General features: G+C 52.5%; 1 protein-coding gene across 1 annotated transcript; it reads left to right on the forward strand.

Annotated features, from left to right (window-relative positions):
• Nucleotides 1-379: 379 nt before the first annotated feature.
• On the forward strand, nucleotides 380-21,745 carry COL6A1 (collagen type VI alpha 1 chain). The gene is made up of 35 exons (XM_062506698.1): nucleotides 380-488; nucleotides 1,199-1,328; nucleotides 2,953-3,153; nucleotides 3,425-3,584; nucleotides 3,720-3,842; nucleotides 3,933-3,953; nucleotides 4,139-4,159; nucleotides 4,257-4,301; nucleotides 4,609-4,662; nucleotides 5,403-5,447; nucleotides 5,552-5,578; nucleotides 5,863-5,889; nucleotides 5,985-6,029; nucleotides 6,266-6,319; nucleotides 6,817-6,879; nucleotides 7,372-7,434; nucleotides 7,596-7,649; nucleotides 7,731-7,766; nucleotides 7,923-7,985; nucleotides 9,892-9,954; nucleotides 13,339-13,401; nucleotides 14,122-14,184; nucleotides 14,297-14,347; nucleotides 14,432-14,467; nucleotides 15,020-15,082; nucleotides 15,540-15,605; nucleotides 15,965-16,000; nucleotides 16,092-16,128; nucleotides 16,881-16,889; nucleotides 17,714-17,847; nucleotides 18,921-19,030; nucleotides 19,301-19,484; nucleotides 19,686-19,860; nucleotides 20,225-20,254; nucleotides 21,026-21,745. Exons 1-35 carry the CDS (start codon nucleotides 380-382, stop codon nucleotides 21,634-21,636), a joined length of 3,072 nt encoding a protein of 1,023 aa, XP_062362682.1. The 3' UTR covers nucleotides 21,637-21,745.
• The last annotated feature ends 2,176 nt before the right edge of the window (nucleotides 21,746-23,921 follow it).

The following is a 23,921-nucleotide window of genomic DNA, read 5'->3' on the forward strand; positions in this document are numbered from 1 at the left end:
AGAGCAGGCTGAGCCCCAGCACTGGGCACTGCCTGCTCCAGGGCTCCCTGCGAGCCTTGTGGTGGTCCCAGGCACCAGTGGCCAAGCTGCCATCGCAGGTACAGTGACATCCATAAAAAGGGTAAGGAGAAATGCTTCCTAAGTTTGACTCACTGTTGACACCCCCTGATCCCTCCCTCCGTCCTCAGGCTGGAGAAGTCTCCTCCTCACCCTTACCCTCCTGCCTTCTCTTCCTCCCACAGAAACCAAGGGGAAGGCAGTAAAAAAAAATAAAAATCTTCAGCAGCTCCTGCCTCCAGACCGTGGCCTCGCTCAGCTGCTGGGTTCTCCTCTGCTTTTTCCCTTGGATCCAGCTCCATGGTAATCTGAACCGAGAAACATGAAGCTGCGAGACTTTCTGCTCACTCTACTGCTGCCGGCCGGCTTCCTGTGGAGAGGCTCCTGTGCTCAGCAACTAGAAATCATGACCCAAGTCTCAAATGCAGAAGGTAAGCCTGGAATGCTTTTCCTTCCCGGGATCAGCAGAGAAGCCTGTCTGCTTTTTCCCTCCAGGGCAGATGCCTTTGCTGCTGTCACCCACAGATTTATCGGGACGTTTGGGTTTGCTGAGGTGTAGGATTAGAGAGGATCTGCAAGAAATTCCCGCTTTCGTGTTTTTGTCTCTTTTTCCTTGGCTCTGTCTGGTTGGGAGTTACCAGTAGCGGTGGGATTCAGGAGAGGGGGATAACAGCAGATGCTGCCAGTCCAGCTTTCTGAACTATTCTGGGCTGGATGCTGGCTCTCAAGGGAAATTTATGTTATTGGTCTTTCTTAAAAATATATTTTTGGCATGATCTGTCAGAAAATTTTTTACTTTCTTATGGCATTGATTGCTAAAATGGTTTCATTTTTTTGAGTGGTTCCTGCAGCTGCATGTTATTTTGTCTAACCAGTAGTATAGGTCTTGCAAAGATATCCTTTGAATGGAAAAAGGAAAGAAAGTATAGGAAAGTATTAAATGCAACAAAATAATGTTTTCTGAAAATGTGATCTTGCTTACTCTTGATGCCAAGGGGGTTAGGACGTGAGAGCATTCCCCTTAGTCCAGATCTCGGGAGCCTGCTAGGAGGGAAGCGGGGTGGGCAGTGTGGGAAGCCTGGGAGGGGGAGACGATGCAGCAGGACCGCCGGCCAATTCCTGCCTCTCCACGCCTTCCCAGACTGCCCTGTGGACCTGTTCTTCGTCCTGGACACCTCAGAGAGTGTTGCCCTGAGGGTGAAGCCCTTTGGGGACCTGGTTACCCAAGTGAAAGATTTCACCAACCGCTTCATTGATAAGCTGACTAGGAGGTACGTCCCCCGGGGGTTTATCTGGGCTGCTTGGGGGATGGAGCCTGCTGCCGGGTGGGATGCTGAGATCCCCCTGCATGTCTGTCCGCAGAAGGACGGAAGGAAAGCAGGGATGCTGGGGAGGGGGATGGGAGCCTCTCCTCCCTCTCCCGGTCCTCGGCTGCTCTGTTTTGGCTCCGTCTGTTCTGACAGCAGCAGCGTGGCTTTAGCAGGGCTGCTTGCACCCACCCTCGGGAAGGACAGGAACTGCTGGAGCGGCAGACACGGCAGCCCAGCCCCACCACCTCCGGGTGACTGTGTGGTTGTTGTGCAGTGCCAAAGTGATGTTGGTCCCTGTGCTGAGTCCCAGAACCACCCGGGTGTTTAAGTGACAGGCGGACACCTCTGCGGTTAAACCCAGCACTCACAGGCACCCTGCAGAGCAAAGCCTCCTTTGCAGACGGTGCCCCTTACCCACCCCATTCTCCAGCTCTTTATCTTCCTCCTCCTCACTCACCTATGCAGCCACCAGCCCAGGTCTGACCAAGAGGAGGCTGCCCAAGGATGCCCAGAAGCACCAAAGCTCCCAGATCCAAAAGGGGGTGGTGCTGGGCTTGGCTGTGGGCAGGAGATCCATGGATGCACAGGAGCGCCACAAGTCCTGGAGGCACGTGGGTCTTGCTGAGCTCCTCAGGGCAGCAGGAGATGTGTGCTGGTGCCCAGAGGGGCACTGTAGGGATGTCCCAGTGCTGCACCAGCTGGAAGGGCAACGCCCTATCTCAGGATGGGTAGGAGGGGGTTAGCAGCCCACCTGTCCATTGCCCTGCCTTGTCTCTCAAGGCTTGGAGTGACCAGGAGCTTTGTGCTTGGGAACAACTTGCCAGGCCTCCATCAGAGCAGCATCACTCTCCCCTGTGCAAGGCCCTAGGCTCAGTCCTGCAGTAGGATGGACAGAACAGCAGTGGACAAGGCTCAGGTGGCTTTGGGACAACTCCTGCTGGGCAGAGAAAAGATGTGCAATACCACTCCTTTGGGACTGGCCCCCGCTTACTGAAAAAAGAAATCATATCCCTTTGGGATTGGTCCTCATATCCTAAAAAGACCTTTCCTGGGCCAGTGGCCAAAGGACAGGTGATGCATCTGTCCCAGGAGTCACAGGTGCTGGATGTGTCAGTGCACAGGACAGGGCTGCAACACACACACATTCATCCTTCCCCAAGTCACAGCATCCTTCCAAGGAAGGCATCCCTCTCTGATTTTAACACATCTGGCAGTGGAAAACTTCTTTGTGGGGTGTTTCAGTGGTTACCTGCCTTGCACACAAACACACACACACACACACACACACACACACACACACACACACCTGACTGTTTGGCTCAGCCCCTCCTGCCCAGCTCCAGCCCCTGGCACCTCTTCCAGTGCCAAGCTGTTTGATCCCTGCAGATGCCCACCTACTGCATCACTTTGTCCTTCTACCCATGGGACAAGCTGCCTCAGGGTCCTGTGCTGCACTTTAGAGGGAAGCTTGTCCCAGCTTTGCAGAAGACTGGGGAGCCTTGACAAATTCCTGATCTGGAGAGGATTTGCATTTTCTGTTCGGGTGCGAGCAAAGCGAACCCCATGTCCTGGTGTATCTGTGCAGGTACTACCGCTGTGACCGTAATCTGGTGTGGAACGCGGGAGCGTTGCACTACAGCGACGATGTGGTGCTCATCAAGAGCCTCACACCAATGCCTAGCGGGCAGAGTGAGCTGAAGAACCGCGTGTCAGCCATCAACTACATCGGGAAGGGGACCTACACTGACTGTGCCATCAAGCGTGGCATTGAGGAGCTGCTCATCGGGTCAGGCAGCGAGGCTGCGGCGGGCACAGCGGGGTGGTGTGGTTCTGGTGGGTGGAGGGTGGGAGCTTCTGCATTGGGACATCCCTGTGCATTGTGCAGAGCTGTCCCCAGCTGGGAAAGGAAGTCACAAGACGCTCCAGCTTTGCTGGGATGAGGCATGCCATGACCACAGGCTGGGGCACTGTCTGGGGCAAGTGTCCCCAGGTGTCCAAACCACTCCTCTTCCAGCTAAATCCTTTTAAAGTTAAATCCTATGTTTAAACCTTTCCAGTGGTTCCCATCACAAGGAAAATAAATACCTGATTGTGGTGACTGATGGACATCCCTTGGAAGGTTACAAGGAGCCCTGTGGAGGCCTGGACGATGCTGCCAATGAAGCCAAACTCCTGGGGATCAAAGTGTTCTCTGTTGCCATCTCACCCAACCACTTGGTAGGGACCACACAGCAGGGATGCTCCCAGCAAGGGGTCCCCAGTGAGACCATGAGTCCTCCGGTGTGACAAAGGAGGGACACTCAGAGCCTGCACAGGTGCCAGCAGGTCTCACTCTGCCCTCCCCACCTCCAGGACCAGCGGCTGAACATCATTGCCACGGACCACACCTACCGCCGCAACTTCACTGCCACCAGCCTGAAGCCCACCAGGGAGATCGATGTGGAGGAGACCATCAACACCATCATCGACATGATTGTGAGCACTGCCTGCCCCTTCCCCAGCCCACCCACTCCCCAGGTACCCCTACCCTCTCAAATCCCTTCTCTTTGCTTTCTTGTCTTGCAGAAACTCAACACGGAGCAATTGGTGAGTGTCCCCCTGCAACTGAGCCTGTCCCCTGTGGGTGACCCATGGCTAAGGGGCTTGGTGGCACAGCCCTGCCCTGCAGGCAACTCCTGCCAACCTGGGAAGCCCCCCACCCCAAGCAGGGTTCAGCCTGACCCTGCTGTTGTCCCCTCCTCTAATACTGTTTCCTCCTTCCCTCTGTGCAGTGCTGCTCCTTTGAGTGTCAGGTGAGTCAGGCTTTTGAGAGCCCTGTTCCTTTCTCTCTTATCCCTGTGGTCCCAGGCTGTGCCTCAGGCTGGTCTAACTCACACTTATCTCCTGCAGCCTCCCCGGGGACCCCTCGGACCTCCTGGTGACCCTGGCCATGAGGTGAGGGACTGTTTGTGGCTGTGCTGTGGGACTGGGGCAGTGGGATGGGCTCACTGGGGATGCTCAGAGACCTGGAAGCATTACATAAAACCATGAAGATTGGAAAAGGCCTCCAAGGTCACCTGTGGGGCATGGACCCACAGCGTGCTCCCATGCCAGCACCATCTTCTCCCTGTATCTGCGGAGTGTTTCTGCTCCCTGTATCCATGGAGTGTTTCTGCTCCCATCGTCCCTGCTCTTCTTTCAACAGGTCATCGTTCTATTCCTGGGGATGATGAACTAACTGTGTTTCTGTCCTGTATTGCAGGGAGAACGAGGCAAGCCAGGTCTTCCTGGCCAGAAAGGAGAGGCTGGAGACCCAGTAAGTGAAGGACCAGCCATGGTGACTCTGCATAGGAGCTGTTTTTTTGGCTGCTTCTGGCCAGACCTCTCGGGTGCATCCTCACCAGCATTACCCTGTTTCCATGGGGTGTGCAGTTATGCTGTGCAGTGGGGTGGCTCCTCCTCTTGCTACAAGGCTTCCTTGTTCCTCACCCAAAATTGCCATCTCTCATCCAGGATATGTCTCTGATTCATGTCTGCCAGCCCAGGGGTGGACTCTGGACTCCCTCCCATGTTTTCTGACACAACAAGCACAGCAGTGTTACAGGGAAAATTTTGGTAAATAACCTGAGAGCATGAGGAAACTATTTCCCTCCTCCCTCTTTTGTTTTACTAGGCACACTTATTTTTGGGAGGCACATTTCTCCCACATTCATAAGAGTGCAGTTACCCATCTTGTGTGTTCCCAAACTGGAAACACCATGCTGTGCATTTTTACTTCCCAAGGGTTTTCTGCCCCTCACATTCATCCCAAATGATGTGCCTCCAAGCACCCAGCTTCCCTCACCTCTATGATGAGCTGGAGATGGTGGAGGTGAAGGCAAGTCCTCTTGGCCCTCCACAACAATCCCATGCTCCCAGGAAAACAAGGAGCAGAATTATGAGAGAGGCTCCTGTGTGAGAGAATGGCAGCTGAGCCCCATATCAAGAGTCTTGGGGGATGCTGTCCTATGGTGGCAACTGTATCTGCCTCTGTAACACCGTTTTCCTGTTCCCTAGGGCAGGCCAGGAGACATGGGACCTGTTGGCTACCAAGGAATGAAGGTATGTGGGGCTGCAGGCTCTCAGAGGTGTTTCAGAGGGGGGCCACAAGCTTTGTGTTGTAAGCATTCTCATTCTCCCATTTCCCTTTCTCCTTTCCTCTCTAGGGTGACAAAGGAAGCCGAGGAGAAAAGGTGAGGACAGCAGGGATGTTTGGCAGAGATCCCTGTGTCCCCAGGCATGGTTATCCTGGGCTGTACCTGCAGCTGCATGGTGTTGGGGTCTGCTGTGTGCCCCCACATCCACCTCTCCTGCTGGCACTGCCTGAGCCAGGAGTGGGGATCCAGTGGGACCCAGTGGTGTGCAGAGCAGTGGTGAATGCCTGAGCCCATCAGAGCTAGCGCGGGGACTGCACTGTGGGGGTGGGGGCGGACCTGCTCGGCTTGGGCATCTGACACCTCTCTCCTTCTCTCCACAGGGCTCAAGGGGAGCCAAAGGAGCCAAGGTTAGACTATGTTTTTGCACCGTTTTTCTCTGTTCTATGTTTGGAAGGCACTGGGAATTTAGGAATCATTTCATGGTCCTTGTGTTCTGTATCAGGGTGAGAAAGGCAGGCGTGGAATCGATGGCATCGATGGCATGAAGGTAAATCTCTGCTCCAGGGCACTTTGCTCAGCCTGAGCACCCTGGCTTTTGCCCCTCCAAAACCACTGTGGGGTCTGGGGATGAAGTCTGTGGGGCAGTGGAGTTCCCTCCCTGCAGGGCCATCCATCTGCCAGCCAGGGATGGGGCTGGAATGTCCCTTCCAGGGGTCTGGGATGATGGATAGGGTCTTCCTGTGAGTGTCACTCACTGGAACCCCTGCTTTGGCTGCCTGACAGGGTGAAGCTGGATACCCCGGATTACCTGGCTGCAAAGGCTCACCTGGATTCGACGTAGGTACCCTATGGGTGCCCCTTGTGTGCAAGTGAACAGCGCTGCCCTGATGGCATGTGGAAATAGGGAATTGCTTGGAAATGTGCGATGCTTATCCCAGGCATGGCACCTCGGGGCAGTCTGCCTTGTCCTTACCAGTTCCCCTGGGATGGAGCTCTGGAAAACACTGACATTGCATTTCCCCAGTTTCCCTGCTTTTTCACTCTCCTGGGATGATGCATCTGTGGTTGCACCAGTGTCACTGTAGCCCAGCTACAGCAGCCCAAAAACACCTTTTCTGCCATTTTCCTCTGAGCTTCAGAAGTGTTTCAACAATGTGGGAGTGGCATTGCTTGCACGGCTCCATGGTGCAGGAGTCCCTTCAGGCTCTGTCCCTCCTTGTCCATCCCAGCTGGGAGCTGCCTGCCAGGCTGCTGGGATGCCCAGTCCATGCCCAGTTTCCCACAGATGGCATCACCAGTTCAGGTTTCAGTGACATTACCTTTAATTTCAACAGGGAGCTCAAGGCTTGCCTGGACCGAAGGGAGATCCTGGTGCTTTCGGACCCAAGGGAGCCAAGGTAAGTTGCTCTGCCCAGCCTCACGCAGAGCAGGGATGCTGGGAGCCCTCTTCTGCAGGAGGGAGAGGTGGAAATTCCTTGAACTGCTTGGGGCAAGCCTATCACAGAATCAGAATGGTTTGGATGGGAAGGGACCTAAAAGTTCAACTCATTCCACCCCCTGCCAAGGGCAGGGACACTCACTAGACCAGGTTGCTCCAAGCCCTGTCCAACCTGGCCTCTTCACTAGAGGATGGCCCCCATCACCCACAGTGTGCTCAAGGTTCGTGGGTGCCACAAGCCTGGCACAAAGCATCCCTGAGATATCAGGGGAGTGCTGTGAAAAGGTGGCTTTCACTGGGAGTGGAGTAGGGAGGAATCTGCTGGGATGGGGAGACACCACAACCCTGAAAGAGGCTTGGGGTGCACTGTGGGTCCTGACAGCCTCTGTGCTATGGGAGCCGAAATCTGCTGCTGGATGCAGTCTTGATGGTGCTTCGTGTTCTTTTGAAGGGGGAGCCTGGGAATGATGGAAAGCCTGGCCGACAGGGGATTCCTGGCAACCCTGGAGAGAAGGTGGGTGAAGAAGCACCCTTGTGTGAACATCCTCTGCTCTCTATGGGAGGACCCCTGCTCCAGCCTGGGCTTTGAAGCGGAGCTTGCCTAAAGCTCTTCAAACGTGCAGGGCTTTGCTCCAAAACTTTCTGACTTTTTGTTTGCATCCCTGTGCCTTGCAGGGTGCTCTTGGGAATCAGGGTGAGCCTGGACCAGCAGGAGAGACTGGTGACGAGGTGAGCTCTCTCCCTGTGATGCCCCTGCGTGTGCTTGCTGGCCATCCCCACCCTGTTACCACCCCTCTTGTTTCTCCACAGGGTGCTCCAGGTGAGGATGGTTCTTCTGGAGAACGGGTAAGTGAGAGCACCTCTGCACAGGGCAGGGGCTGGTGCCCTCTGGAAGAGGAGGAGGGGGCCTGGGGCTGAGCCTGCTCAGAGGTGGACAGTGAGGGAGGGGTTTGCCCTGCTGGGAGCAGGCCATGACTTTGTGATGCCACCCTCTCTTTGCAGGGCAGCAATGGAGAGAGGGGACCCCCAGGTTCGCCAGGTGACCGCGGGCCAAGAGGACAGCTGGTAATTGCACCCACAGGGCAGCCTTCAGCATCTGCTTGCAAGCAGAGTGATGCTTGGGACTGGGAATAGGTGTCCAGTAGCTAACTCCACCAGCCTATGGGCCAGCAGGCAAGCCCCGTGCCTTGACCCGCCACTTTGGGAGGGACCTGCTGTTATCCCCCAGAAATTGCTCCTTTATGCTGGCAGGTAATCACCAAACAGCCAAAACCCAGAGGAGAGCATGCCCAGCAAACGAAGAGCAGGTGAACAGCTGTCGGTTCCTTCCGCACAGCTGATAAACTAGCTAATGGAGAGGAAAGAGTCAAGGTGTCCTCCTCTGCGTGCTCAGGGGCTGTGTGGGCTACCTGTGGCTCGGGCAGGAGGGCACAGGTACTATCAGCAGCAGGGCAGCATGAGTGGGTGTGGATGGAAGGGGGAGCACTCTTCCCTCCCCTTTTGAGTGGGAGCCACTAGGAAAGTTTCCAGCCTGCTGGGATGAGTCATCAAGCGTGAGCGTGGGAGGGACAGGCAAGAACCCTGAGCAGGCCAGGACAAACACGTGGCAAGTGACAGCCGTGCCACACAGGGAGGGGCAAGAAGTGCTCTGTGCGGGGTGGTGTGGTGGGAGGCAGGGCATTCCACAGCATCATTCCATATCCCCACGCACCGTTCACCGCATATCGGCTTTCCCTGCAGCAAGGACAGCCGGGACCCAGCGCCAGCTTGGGCGGGGGAGGGGAGGAGTCTGCCTTGGAGAGGGGGCAGCTCTGGCAGGGGGCTTCTGGCAGTCTCCCCCTTCCCTTTTACTGCTCAGGGAGCGTCAGTGCTGCCGCACGGGGTGTGCAGGGCAGATGTGCAGGAGATGAAGGCGTGCCAGTGTCCTGCAGTTAAACTGTTCAGCCGACGATTGTCTGCTTCCTTCCAACTTTGAGTCCAAGAACGAGGCTGTGTAACCTCGCCAGAAACGTCTCGGGGCCATTTGGAAGTTGTGTTTTGTATTTGCTGTTTGGCTTATGCATCTGGACACTTCTGGGTTGCAAACAACAGCTTTAGGTCATCAACCTCTCGACTGCTTCCCTCAAATTCCCCTCTCCTCTGCCTCCCTGACTTGCTCGTTCCTGGCCCTGGGTGTGGATGGGGAAGGGGCAGCTGAGCCAGCCTGGGTTTGGCAGGCACACTGCCCTGTTGGAATGTGGCTCTTCTGGTTTGGTGGAAGGCTGTTCAGTGAAAGGGAACTGAACCATGTCCATAGGGTATTTCCTTCTATTGGAACTCTTGGGGTGCGAAACCACTGAGACTCAGGTTTTCTGTGCCCTCCTGGGCTGTCAGTTCTCTGCAAACAGCCCTGGCTCAGAGTTCTGAGTGTTACCAAAGGAGAGGGGAGAACATTGGCAGTGAGACATGAGGGTGTCTCTCTCTTCATCTGTGGTTCATTCCCATGGAAAACCCCTTAGCTCCATTGGGATAGCAGGCTGGAGGAAGGATGCAGCTATCCTGGAAGCTGTGCTCCTCTCCATGCAGACTCCCCAGGGCAGGAGCTGCTCTAGAACACCAGCTATGGGTACAGAGTGCAGCTGGTTTGTGTCCAGGGCCAGGTCTGTATCTGCAGAAGATGAATCTCTCCACACTTCTGCTTTTCTGACATAAAATGGGCTGAGAAATGTGCCCTAGATGCAAGACCTTCAGAAGGCCTTCCTGTTAGGGCTATCTTCTTGGATTCAAGGTGGCCACACTAGACTGTATCTCTCTCCATCTCAGATAGTTCCCTACTCAATTCCTGAATCTGCCTCAAACCCCTGCCTGTTTGGATGACTGCATTTCCATCCTGCTGTGGGTGCTTCACCTTTGCTCCCAATTGCACACAGGTCCCTTTGCACCTATACCTGCTCCTCATTGTGCTTCTCATTCCCTCTGTGTGTGTTTTCAGGGAGAGCCTGGACCACCTGGTGACCAAGGGCGGGAAGGACCCCTTGGACCACCTGGCGACCAGGTAAGAGCTTGGTTTGACCTTCTGGATCCCAGATGGAAGTGGTTGGGACACCAGGGAGAGTGGGATAGGGGTTTAACTGATGTCACAGCATTTTTAGCATCTTGGGGCAACTTCTTAGCATCTTCCAGACCAGGAAGCAAAGCTGGTGAAGAAGGGCAGGGATTTTTATGAGAACCAAGGATATGAACAGGGACAAAAAAGTGGAGATTTGGCTTCTGGGCTGTGGGCAGAACAACCTGCACACCATTTCCCAATCCCATGGAAATGGATGTCAACACATGTGACAGAACTGGAAACTGGCAAGTGCAAGCTGCAGCCACACAGAAAATGTTCAGGCCTGGGGCCAGAAGCTGCTCACCTCAGTCAGGGGTGTCAGTGAGACATCTTGCGTTAGTGAGGATATCCTGATGTGGCCCCAGCAGCATCCGTGACACCCTTGGCATCCTGCAGAGACAGCCCCTCCCACAGCCAGCATGCCTCAAGTCTGCGGACTGCAAGGTGTGGCCCTCCTGCTCTGAGGTCTGCCTGTGCCTTGTGTGCCTCAAGGAACAGATCTTGGGCTGCACGGGCTTGCTGGAGAGCAGGGTTGGCCACCTCCAGCCTGAGGAAGGCTTCTGTCCCCTGCACAGTTGAAGGGCTCCGTCTTCCCAGCTGATAACTTGGGGTCTGGAGGTGTTTCTGGGTCAATCCTTCATGGCCATGGCACTGATTGCAATGGCCAACAGGGTCTTTGCACCTGAGCAAACACACTTTGATATCACCCTTGGATTGGACTCTGTAAGACAGCTCCCCTTCTACCCACACCATTGGAGTTTTGATGGATCCCAAGACAGAGGAATATATCAAGATAAACATTCCCACACTGGTGGAGCAGGACTCCCACAAGAGGTGAAGCACAGAGGCCAGCATGCAGACAAATGAGAGACAGCTTTTAAACTCCTTTCTACTTGGCCAAGTGTTGGAGAGCCCTGGGAGAAGATCTGGAGTGCAGGACAGCTGTTAAGGGGTGGCTGTTGCATTCTCATTGTCCCCAGCATGAGTGACCCCCACCTGTGCTGTGCCACTCCATCCTGGAGAGAGGCTGTGCTTGTGCCAAGCTTGTGCTTGCCTGGAGCTGGTCTTCCTTTGAACATGCCTCATGCTAGTGAAGAGCACCAAATCCCCACAGGAGGATTGTCCAGGTCCTAGTGTTCTGATATTATCCAGATCCTGTAGTGGAGCTGAAATCCTGCTGCAACCAAAGAGAGTCTGGTAGCATCCAGCTTGCTCAGCTGTCTTTATGGGAGGTGGCCCTGGTGGGAAGGCAGCTCTTCGGATGTGGGCATGCAATGATCCACTGATTAGTGCTGCAGGCTGCTGCCAGCAAAAGAGGCTGGGGCTGGAGCTGCTCTCTGTGTAGTAGAAGCACATTCCTCAATCGGGTTCAAGGCAAGAGAAAGACCATGCAGAAGACAGAAATTTGATGCAAGTATGGTGGGGAGCCAAGCTGGGATAGATCCTGCTTCCAGCTATCCTTTCCTGTTGGGGAGGAAGAGGAGAAAGAATTGTCTCCCTGCTGTCACTGAGCCTATGGGCCACCAGTTTTCCCTCCCCACCACTGAACTTGAATCAAACCCCTGTCAGAGAGGGAAGCATTAGAAAAGCAGCTCTGGTGCCTCCCCAGGCCAGAGGCTGCCCCAGCACTCCCACAGCTCTAGGGAGATTTGAAAAGCAGTGGCAAAGTGAGGGTGATTTTTCCATGAGTTGAGGAAGAATGCTTGTTTGGCCAAATTAAAAATAAATGTGTAATTAGGTTTGGGTAAGAGTGGGACCTTGGCAAGCACAAGTATTTTTCAAGCCATGTCATCTGCAAGCTCTGGACCTTGGAGTGTGTTTCTCTTGGCAGAGTGAAAGTGCTTCAGCTAACCTGTGGCTCCCTTTCATCCTGTTTCTGTCTGAGAGAAGCTGAAGGCCAGCGTGCTCTTTCCCTGAACCTCATGGACAGGTTTGGTGGCCCTTCTCTGTTCCTAGCCATGGTGCCCATCCCTTCTGTTGGGTCCTTCTTGCACCCAGAGAAGTAGTGGACAAGATTTCCTCGCCCAAAATCCTGTGTCATCCATCATAAACGCCGGGGCCGTGAGGGATTTGCACTGTGCTGCTGCAGTGAGGATGACGGTGGCCAGTGTGAGCCAAGGATGCTGTGGTTCCAGCCTTGGCTGGTGTGAAGGATCACAAGTTCCTGTCCTTCCTGCCAAGATTTCTCTCTTCTGGGCATTTGAGCAGAAATAAGGTCACATGCCTCAGAGCAGTTCTGTGCTTTGCACTGTGAGGTTTTAAGATTTCTGCACCCACAAGGACACCTTTCCTTGGAAGAAGGGTGTGTATGGCATCTACAGAAGTTTGGCACCAGCTCTCTGCATCCTTCTGTCCTCTCCATTGCCTGGGGACTGGCTGCACACCCAGCTGTATATGAAATACTGCCTGAACATTTGATGTGATGCCAGAGCATCACTACCCAGTCATTGTCCACCATCATATCCCACTCCTGGAAAGCAAACCCTGCAAAGGGCTGTGGGCACTGAGCGAAGGTGGAGGGGCTTACTTGGGCATCTGTGAAGCTCTCAGAGAAAAGAACCCTCTTCCTGCCTCCTCTCCTCTTGTCTCATGCTGTTTCTGGCCAGCCCTGCAGCTGGCAGAGCGAGTGGCTGATGCCCAGATGGGAAGTGGCAGCGTGACAGCTTTGGTCTGTTCCAGCACGTGCTGCCAGGGCTCTGCAGCCTCCTGAGGACAGAAATTCCCCAGACCCAGCCTGGCTGTGACCCAAACGTGTTCAGGCCATGAGGCACAGCAAGGTTTGTGTCACCTTCAGGGTGATGTGCTTGCACCAAGGACTGTCCTCCAGGGGCACCTCTGTCACGATGAGGTGCCACTGTGCCACACAGCTGTGCTTTTGGTGCTTGAAAGCATCACCCCATCCTCCCTCATCCTCTTCCCACCATGTCCTCTGTTACTGGGGTGAGCTCTGAAGGAGAGGGATGGCTTTGGGGGCCTCAGCTGTCACTGAAAGCACATGATATTCAGCCCATACCTGTGGTGTCGCACCTTGGCCCAGAAAGCTTTTGGGTTTGGTTCATGCTCAGCAGGAATCTACCTCCCACAGGGTTTTGCAGAGAAAATGGCATAAGGGAGAAAGGAGGAAAAGGAGGAGCCAAAACCAGCTCCTGAAGCACCTCTTCATCAGTACTAACCCTCATCTATAGGTCCTTTCTGGGGCTGTCCAAGGTGGAGCTGACTCACCGATGTCCACGTCTACCCATCAAATCACTAAACAAAAGGACCAGCCCCCCAGGGCAGGAGTGGCAGCCAGAGAAACCCCCTTTGAGTGAGGTCTCTGTGTTTCCCTAGGGTGAGCCCGGACCCCCAGGACCCAAAGGCTACAGAGGAGATGACGGCCCCCCCGGCAGTGAGGTCAGTGCTGCTTCATCATTGCTTCTTCTGCAGGGAGGGGATGCAGGGACGAGCAGCAGGTGTTGCCCCTTAGGGCTTTCCCCAAATCATGTGGATACTGGAACCCTATCGAAGCAATCAGTACTGGCTTCCTGGCAGACAGATCCAGGTGTTTCCCTGGGTTCTTAAGGCCACAGCTGCCTTTTCCCCCACCTCCCACAGGTAATTTCTTGGAGAGGTTATAGCTGCACCACAAACCACACAGTTTCTCATCACAGGAGCTGGGGAAAATGCTCTCTGAGGGCAACCACCTGAATCTGCCAGTAGGTTTGATCCCCAGGTCAGGAAGCAAATGGAAGCCAAGCACAGCCATTGTTTTCATAGAAATCCTAGAACAGTTTGGGTTGGGACAGACCTTAAAGCTCATCCTGTTCCACCCCCTGCCATGGGCAGGGGCACCTTCCACTATCCCAGGTTGCTCCAAGCCCTATCCAGCCTAGCCTGGAACACCTCCAAGGATGGGGCAGCCACAGCCTGTCTGGGCAACCTGTGCCAGGGCCTCCCCAGCCTCTGAATAAAGAACTTCTTTCTGACATTTAATCTAAATCCTCACATTGCTCTTGTATAAGCAGAGTACCTCCATGGTGGACTCGTGTTGGTAGCTGGTTGCCTCAGAAGTCATTGTCTTCCCAGCTCACATGATGTTATGCAATGCTTGACTCCTTCTTCTGCCCCTTCTAGGGCCCAAAGGGATTGCCTGGAGCACCTGGGCTGCCTGGGGACCCTGGGCTGATGGGAGAAAGGGTGAGTGGTACTTCTGGGGAGATACACTGTCCGAGGAGACTAGCATCCTACTGCCATGCTGTCTGAGGTGTCTGCATTCCTTTATCTCATCTGTGTCTGCCTTCCTTTCCAGGGGGAGGATGGTCCTCCTGGAAATGGCACAATTGGATTCACAGGTGCCCCAGTAAGTTCTTCATGCTGTCTTGAAACTGCAATACCGTTACGTCTACTTGTCCAACCTAACACACTTCCTTTTCTGCATCCCCAGGGACAGCCAGGAGACAGAGGCAACCCTGGCATTAACGTAAGTGTGCTGCTTCCTCAGCTACACAAGATTTGCCCTTGGTGGTGGTTTGGCACTTGGAGCTTCTCCATCAGCTGCATGGTGGAATGGACTCCCTGAAGCAACCTGCTCCTCCAAAACCCTCTTTTCCTTCTTCCCATCTCTCCCTGAAGTGGATGCTTCCAGCAGAAGTGTCCTGCTGTGGCTGTAACACCCAAGGGCAGCAGCTTGGGCTTGGTGCTCTCTGAAGCAGTCCTAGAGCCAGTTTGGGGCTGGGAATATTACCTAGGGGAACTGGATGATGCTATGCTGGAGGCCTGATTAAGCACTGGGTTAGTGGTTGGATTCGATCTTAGAGGTTTTTTCCAACCTAAATAATTCCATGATTCTGTAGCAGTGAAAGCCACCTGAGAAGTTCTCTTCACCAAGAGCACTGAAGTCTGGTGCTGGGGAGCCTATGTGCTGCTTTCCACCCTGTCCCAAGCCAGTGTTCACAAGGTCACCACACACCAGCACCAATTTCACACTAACAGCAGCCAGTCACACAGCAGTCTCAGCCATACTGTTTTTCAGGGAACAAAAGGCTACGTCGGACCTAAAGGTGATGAAGGGGAAGCAGGTGACCCTGGCAATGATGTGAGTAATGTGTGCAGTGCTGAATCCTCTTTTCCTGTGAGCACAATACAGGAGCCTTGGGCGATGATGGGCCAGAGTCCATCAGACTTTGTAAATCTTTACCCTTTTGCCTCTGAACAGTGGCTAATGGATAGCAAGGGGAGCTCCCTCCAGGTGTTCATTTTGTGTGCAATGGCTGGCAAACCTCCACATTTGTTAGGCTGAGGTGGGCAACACCCTTGCAAGGCTTTGTATGCTTCCATGTGGCACTGATGATGATGGCACTGGTGATCTGAGCTTTATCTCTGCCCCATGGAGGGAGATTTCCTCAGTGTCCCTTCTAAGTCCTCATTTGGTTGGGTACATCAACCTCAGATAACACTTGAGTGGTGAAGCAGGGCTCATCAGACATCTGGAGGGAAAGGTGCTTCCCCCTGACACACACAGATTTATGAGTTTTGGGTTGTTTTCATTCCAGAACCTGACCCCTGGGCCCAGTGGCATCAAAGGAGCAAAGGGCCACAGGGGACGTGAAGGTCCCCCGGTAAGTAAGGACCCTGGCAGGGTTGGCTCCAGTGGTATGCATCCCACCATCCCTCCATCCCTCCATGCTCTGGGTGCTCTGGGAGCAGCACTAAGCCATGCAGACGTTGTGTGTGCTTGCTGCCTTTCCCACCTGGGTGTACGTGGCACATGTGGAAGTGGATCTCCTTCCACCTCCATGCAGCACCAGGGTATCATGCAAACAAGCAGATGTCCCTGCTCCAAGCCCAGTGCAGAGGCCAGCAACTGGGATGCCAAGAGGCTTTTCACAACTCTGCATTGCTTGGCAAGGTATAATTAGAGTACCTCACAGATAGGACTTGACTGCTCTTGTAAATCCTTTGTGCTTCTGTCTGACAGGGATCACCGGGACCTGTGGGGCCTCCAGGACCAGATGTAAGTGGGACAGGACTGGGGTGCTGCTTGCTGGCCTGCTCTGTGCATTGCTTCTGCTGTTAATCAAACATTTATTTTCCTCTGTTTTCAGGAATGTGAAATCTTGGACATCATCATGAAGATGTGCTGTGAGTATCCTGTACCTCTCTTCCCACCTTGCCCAGTGCCTTGCTAAGCAAGAAGCAGCTGACTTTTCCCTGTCCCCAAGCAGGGGGATGACATCCATATGTATCTTTTCTCTTTCATGAGCCACAGTTAAGTCCCCTTGATCCAGGGACCTCCAACTCCATCTCTAGAGTATCTCATACAACTGTGTCTCACTTGTATGTCGCACAGACAGGGTTGTCTGTGGTTCTGTACAGGGAAAATATGAGCAAGGTTGTTTAAAATCCTTGAGTGGCCCATTCTGCAATGTTCTTTTAATTCCTAAATATCATGATCTAATATTCTCCTCTGGGAAAGGGGGGCCTGACTTGGGGTGTCCTGCCATGGGGAGAAGCAGCACATATGTCCTACAGAGGATTTCTGGCCCATGGCCAGTAATGAAGTGCTGGAAGAACACAGGATGCTTGGGGAACAGACTTTGAGCTCTACACTCTGTTGATTTCCTTAGCTTTTATTTTTATTTAAATAAGAACACATCATCATGTGCAGAAACAGAGTTCTGCTATGTGTGGTGCTCCAGGTCAGGGTATCGCAACCTGAAATGGGAGAGAAACTGGGTATTTCAAGTGGGAGGGAAACCTCCATGGGCTTGGATTGTCCAGGCCAGGTGTCTGTGGGTTTGCAGAGACACAAACCTGCAGTCTGCATTAGAGTGTGAAAACCCCTTTTGTCAAGCATTTTAATGTTCTCTCTCTCTCTTTCTGTTTTCCTCTAGCTTGCTGCGGTGAGTGTTACTTGGCAAAGTTCCTCTGCAAATATTTGCTAGTCCTTCTCCTTCCTTGCCCCCTTCCCTTTCCCTGCTCCTTGCCTTCTGCTATGGAGATGTAGTGAGAGCCCGTGAGGGAGAACCAGGCATGAGCCAGGCAGAGGTGGGCAGGAAGCAATCCCTGAGGGTGCCACATGGATTAGAGGCTGATGTGGCTGAGTCCTGCAACTGGAAAACAGTTGTCAAGGTGCCCTGTTCCAACAGGGTGGATTTTCTCCACCCTTTTTGCAGTTGGGATGTCTGTTTGGGGCACACTGTGGATCTAGCTCTGTCCTCTTCCTTCCAAATCCTGTGCTGATCAACAGAGGAATGTGCTGGGCTTTATTCCCTGATGCTGCCCTGATAGGTTGGGGCTGCAGTCCAAAAGCTTGAAGGGAGAGCCAAGGGCACATGATGTTCTTCAGCTATGAGAAAGAGGGGAGAAAGCTGAGTCAGCCTTCTCCAGCCCACCAGTGTCACCTCTGTCCTGCTGGGCTGGGTGAATGGAAGAAGTGAGAAGGCTTATGAGGAAATGGGTTATGGGATAATTACTGGATGGCTTAAGGGTACTCACAGCCTGGAAATGCCATGAATCTTATTAGGGAGAAAATGCACGTGGAAAAATTTGTAAACTGGCTCTCAAGTCTTCTGTGCAGCTATTTTTCTGCATTGTTTTGCACCCTGCCTTGGGGATGGATGAGACATTGGTGCCCAGCTGGGCAGGGCTGCAGTAGGCATCAGCTGCTTCTTCTGGAAATGGCTCCCTGCAAAACATGTCCCTCCACTTCTGTGCCTTGCTCCAGAGTGCACCTGTGGTCCCGTCGACCTCCTCTTTGTGTTGGACAGCTCAGAAAGCATCGGCCTGCAGAACTTCCAGATTGCCAAGGACTTCATAATCAAAGTCATCGACCGCCTGAGCAAGGATGAGAGGGTCAAGGTGAGATTTCCACTGAGTGCTGTGATATCCTTGTGCAAACTTGCATATTTTTCACTGCAAACAGGAAAATGGGGAGGTGCCTCTACTCCAAAAAGCCTCCACCAGGCTTGGCTTCGAAGTGGGGCTGGGTCTTCTCAAATTCATAAAGTGATGGAGATTAGACAGCAGTCTGTTGTCCCAAAATAGGCATTTCACTCTTTCTTGGCAAAGAGAGTCTGTTTCCTCCATGTTCCAGAGCAGATGGCTCATCAAGCATTCAATCAGCCTGATCAATCAGTATCTCAGACTCTGTCTTGTTCTGATGAGTATTTCAGGTGTCTGGAGTGTATTGGAAGTGTCTGATGTCCAGCTCCCATGCTTGGATTTAGGTCACCAGTTAAGCACTCTACTAAAAATTACCCTTGCAGCCCAAACCCAACAACACCGTCCCCATAGTGAGTCTTTCAGTCTGAAGAGGGACACAAATGCTTGCTCTCCTTCCTAGCTCCTCCCTAGTAACCTGCTGTATGTTTTATTTACCTCCACGATTTGAAGGGCTGTTGAAAATGCAGATTTTCCTGAAGGTATAACCAGCCACATCTAAAGCACATAACCTGCTGCTGAATACTTGTGTAGTGGGCATACATGGGGCGTTTTGGATGACAAAGAGCCAGTAATAAGCAGAAAAGGTAGAGCTGGGTAGAAAAAAAACTGTGTTGGAAGAAAACCAGGAGTCCTGAAAACAGATCGTCTCATGGAACCATAGAATCCCTTGTATTGGAAGGGACCCAACAATCAAGTTCAGCTCCTGACTCTGCACACAGGACAAGAATTCCACCATGTGCCTGAGATTCCAATGGCTGCTGTTGAGACCAGTGAGCTATGAGATCTAGTTTTGGATCTCCTTTCATTTACTGTCTCATGAAATTGGTCCCAATGTACACTCCTGATGGGTCTCTGCCTCCCAGAATAAGGCAGAAGAGAAATGTCAGAGCCTGCCATGAAGGCATTCAGGAGAAGCCATCAGCAGGATTCTGAGCCTCTGGGTTCCCCTGAGGTATCTGCCCCTAATTTGTTTCTGTTGTATTCCACAGTTTGAAGCTGGGGAGTCCCGTGTGGGCGTTGTGCAGTACAGCCATGACAACACGCAGGAGCTGGTGGCCATGGGGGATGCCAACATTGACAACATCGGGGCGCTCAAGCAGTGAGTCTGTGGGGTCTGACCCAGGGACACTGACTCACCCACCATTCTCCATCTCCAGGCCAGCAGCTCCTGCAGCTGCAATGATCTAAATGTCCTTTAGCAGAAGGTAGTGGCTGGTAGCATCATAAGTGACACTGAGGCTAAACTAAGGAGCTTGCCAGTTTTCCACCCAATCCCATGCAGGGATGTCTGCCTGGTCGCAAGCCATGTTCTGGCTCCTCCAGTACCCATGTCAGGGCTGGCAGGCTCACTTGGTATCTGTCCTTGCAGGGCAATCAAGAACCTGCAGTGGATTGCTGGGGGCACCTACACTGGGGAGGCCCTGCAGTTCACCAAGGACAACCTTCTGCGGAGGTTCACGTCCGACAAGCGTGTGGCCATTGTCATCACAGATGGGCGCTCCGACACCCTGCGGGACCCCACCCCACTCAACTCCCTGTGCGATGTCACCCCGGTAAGGGCACAGGGGACCTGCCGAGTGGCATCTGGGCGGCATGGTGCAGGCTATCTGGGAGTCTCCATGTCCTTGGTACACAAGGCTAGGGCAGGGGACACAGGTGTCACTAGAAGTACTTTCACAAAGTGGCAGGCATACATAGTTATGAATGCATTAGATGATGAATGCATCCAGTGATGGACTCAAACTTCCCCACAGGTGGTTTCCCTTGGGATTGGTGACATTTTCCGGAACCCTCCAAATCCAGATCACCTGAATGACATTGCTTGTTTAAGCAGACCAACCAGGCCGGGACTGTCCATTCAAAGGGACAACTATGCTGAGCTCCTGGATGACACCTTCTTGCAGAACATCACCTCATACGTCTGCCAAGGTGGGTGAAAGGTGGTGGCTGGAGGCAATGGGAAATGTGAAGGGATGCAGGATGCCCTCCCTTGTGTCCCCCCAGTCATGCTCTTTAAGCAGATGTGAGGAAAGAGAACAGAGATCAAATTCAGTTAAATAAGGGACAAGGGCATCTCGTGTCTCAGAATACTTCATGGTCAGGTCCCCGTCCTCACTTGTTGCAGGACATGTCTGTCCACACCATTTTTCATGCACGTTTATAGCCTTTGCACAGGCGGCAAAGGTGGGTGTTCATCTTCTGCAGGTGAGCTTCTGTCCCTTCTGTGGCTCTGTGGGACGAGTGGTTTTCCTGGGTGAGCTGATAACATTAATCTTTCTTATTTTCTTAACAGAGAAAAAATGTCCTGACTACACCTGCCCAAGTGAGTATTGACTCCTCATGGCATGCTGAGGGCTGTGGGTGCTGTGATGGGGGAAGTGGGAGTTTGTGTTTGTGGAGATGCACAACTTGGGTACTTCTTGCAGTGGAGAGGCTCCTAGGCTGGATAGGTAAGCAAGTTCTATCAGACATTCTCCGGGTCTCTCTCTCACACACACACACCAGCCCAAAGCAGCTGGGGAGAAACTTAGGTGGTTGTTTCTCTGGCATCTCAGATCTGGAGAGGAGGCTGTGAAAGCTTGCAACCCTCCCAGGTTGCAACTGAGGTAGCAAATGACCTCATTACCTGCTTCCACTATGTAGTGGTGGAAGAAAGAGAGCAAAAAAGAGCAAAATCCCCCCCAGCAGGGATATTGGAGAAAGGTGCTTGGAAAGTGAGTGCAGGGAGGGTTTCAATAAAGTACACCTCCAAGTCAGAAGCATATTCAATCCTCAGAATTTCCATGGAAAGAAGGGAGGTGAGGAGGATGAAGTGGTTCCCCGGACATGCAAGGAGAGCCACTGTATTTAAACAAGAGTCACTAGATTATCTCATCCAAATAAAGACCTACAGCCTATCCTAAACAAAAAAAAAGAAGGAATGAACGGGTGAAAGGATGAGTGTAGGACAGCACTGGAGCAGGGGAAAGAAGCTAGCATGAGTGGAGATTTCCTGAGTCTGACAAGGCAGGAAGCCTGTGAGACAGCCAGTGACTTAATCAGCTTTCCATGGAAGAGCCGAAGTGTAACAAGCCCTGGACCTTTCCCCTTGCAGTCACCTTCACCAGGCCAGCAGACATCACACTGCTGGTGGACAGCTCCACCAGTGTGGGGAGCAAGAACTTTGAGACCACCAAGAAGTTCGTGAAGCGGCTGGCAGGGCGGTTCCTGGAGGCTGGCAAGCCTGCTGAGGACTCTGTGCGCATCTCAGTGGTGCAGTACAGCGGCCGGAACCAGCAGAAAGTGGAAGCTCAGTTTCAGTACAACTACACAGTCATTGCCAAGGCCATCGACAACATGGAGTTCATGAATGATGCCACGGATGTGAACTCTGCTCTGCAGTTCATCACAGAGCTTTACCGGCGTTCCGCCCGCACCACAGCCAAGAAGAGGGTGCTGGTGTTTTCTGATGGACACTCCCAAGGGATCACCGCCAGGGCCATCGAGAGGGCTGTGCAGGATGCACAGAAGGCTGACATTGAGATCTATGTGCTGGCAGTGGGCAGCCAAGTCAATGAGCCCAACATCCGTGTCCTTGTCACAGGGAAGAGCATGGATTATGACGTGGCTTACGGGGAGCGGCACCTTTTCCGCACGCCAGACTACGCCTCTCTGCTGCGTGGTGTCTTCTACCAAACTGTCTCCAGGAAGATAGCTGTTGACTGAGCATCTGTGTGGGTTTCTGCCAAGGCCGTAGCTGTGCCTAAAAAGGAAAACCAGCAAAAAAAAAAAAAAAAAAAAACAAAAAAAAAAACCAAACAAACAAACAACAAAATTTAACAGTATTCTTGACCAACCTGAGGAATTTACATCCATGCAGATAGCCATTGTGCCACAGCCTGGCTGTACACAGTCCCCTGCCTTTTCCCCCTGATTCATCATCTGTGTCTCTAATCTGTTAGCCTCAAATTCCCTTGCTGCCCATGACTGCCCTCCCTCCCCACAGCAGAAAAACACAAGCACATCTAGCAATAAGCCATCAGAACACAAATACCAACCTCATCCCACTGTGTTTTTGCCAAGAAAGAACCAAGATAAGGACTTTTGTACCACTAAGATCTAGCCTGGTCTCTTAAGGCTGATTGTACTCTTTTTAGCTATTCTTTCTTTTTTTTTTTTTCTGATTTCCTTCTCACTTTCACACATCAGTTGAGCACTTGTCCAGCTCATGATGATCCTAACCTAATGCTGTGCTGCAAGTGAAATATTCATTCTTCACCAAGCTTTAAGAGGGGATCATTGTCACAGCTGGCAAGTTGGGCTCATATCTCCCATGCCTGGGGAAGAGGGAGGGCTGCGCTGCACTACTCAAGCTGTGTGCAAGCATCTCTGGCCTCTAGGGCGAGGGCATGGGACACTCGCTTCCCAGGGCTGGGGTAGAGGTGGGTGGTGGAGCATCCCTCAGCACTGACACTCCCACTCAGGGCAGGGAGGCTGGGCATCAACCAAAGGAAAGATGGGCAGCAGCCTTCAGGGACAGGGGAAACCCTAAAAGAAGCTACATAACTGTACTCCTTCATTTACTGATCTCATGGGCCTACAGTGAAACCAGGAACCTCATGAATAACCTGATTACTTGTTTTATGGTTCAAGCTACATTCTGGAAGATCTCTCTGAGCCCAGTTAGTGGGATTTTTAAAATTCTTCTTAATTTTTTTTTTTATTTTACAAGAGCTGAACTGACTTTTTCCCAGCGAGCTCTCTTAGAGTACTGTTTCTATAGGACCACCTTGGAGTTAGACACCTGGGCCTTAGGGAAGCCCACTAACTGCACTACACATTAAATTAAGGCCTCATCCTCAGCCCAGCGAAGTCAAGGGAAAGGCTGCCATCATCTCCCAGGGTCTTTGACTCACATTCTAAAGACATATTGACAAAGGTGCTATCACTTATGTGTGTGATGTGGGCCCTTAGTGTTTACACAGTTGTTTCCAGGACCACACTGAAAATGTGGTTTGGCTGGGTGAGATTTTGTTTCAAGACTTCTATTGGTGCTCTTGCTATGAATTCATGTACTTCAGAGAAACCAACAGCAACTGACAGGTATCAGCACCCCAAACTCTTTACTTTGTATCCAAAACCCCATTGTACCAGTTAGTTTTATTTTATGCCTGTGTTTTACTAAAATTGTCCACTTTGGAAATTTGTCAAATAAATTGTTTTCCACAGTCTCTTTGGGTGTTTGTCCCACTTGACTTCCTCCTTCCTCCAGATCTTGATTTTACATCCTAAGAGATCATTAAAAGGTCCTTGGGGAAACTCCTAGGCCCATGCCTTTGCATCCCAGGGCTTGTAACAGCTTTTCACTGTGGATTCAAGCAAAGTCATTTGTTCCCCAGACAGTGGGGGCATTCAACAGAACACTGTCTCATGTCCTCCTCTTAGTCATGCTGCCTCCATCTCTGTGGAGATGTGTGTTGGGCTCCCTGCAGCTCTGGGGGCACCTCACTCACAGCTGGAAAGTCTGAGGAGCAGCTCTGGGGCGGCTCTCTGGGTGGCAGCTGTTTGTGTCAGATCTCCTGCTCTCCTCTCTGTGGAAAGTCAGGAAAAAAATGCCTTCACATTTGCCCTAAGAAAGGCAGTTTTTGTTACAGCTCAAGAAGTACCTATTAATGGCTTGCCACAGTCCTTGGCATGAGTCAGACATGGAGGAACATGATAGGGACAAGTCCTTGGGCTACACATCTGTGGCTAGGGATGCCCAGCCTGCAGGATGGTGGAAAAGGGGGCTTCTGCACACTTCCTGCTGTATGTTTCCCCTGACATCCCACCTGGGCCATATCCAATGCAGGGATGCAAAAGGCACCCATGGAAAGATCTCCCTGTCTTTGGGCTTGTTTACAGCTTTTTGCTAAAAAAGGTAGGTGGCAGGAGGGATTTTTCCTGCTTCTGTTCATTTCCCCCCTCCACTTCTGACCATGCCCTAGCATTTTCCCTCTGCAGAAAGGAAA

This window comes from Cinclus cinclus, chromosome 21 (assembly GCF_963662255.1).
Source record: "Cinclus cinclus chromosome 21, bCinCin1.1, whole genome shotgun sequence".
Classification (NCBI taxonomy): domain Eukaryota; kingdom Metazoa; phylum Chordata; class Aves; order Passeriformes; family Cinclidae; genus Cinclus; species Cinclus cinclus.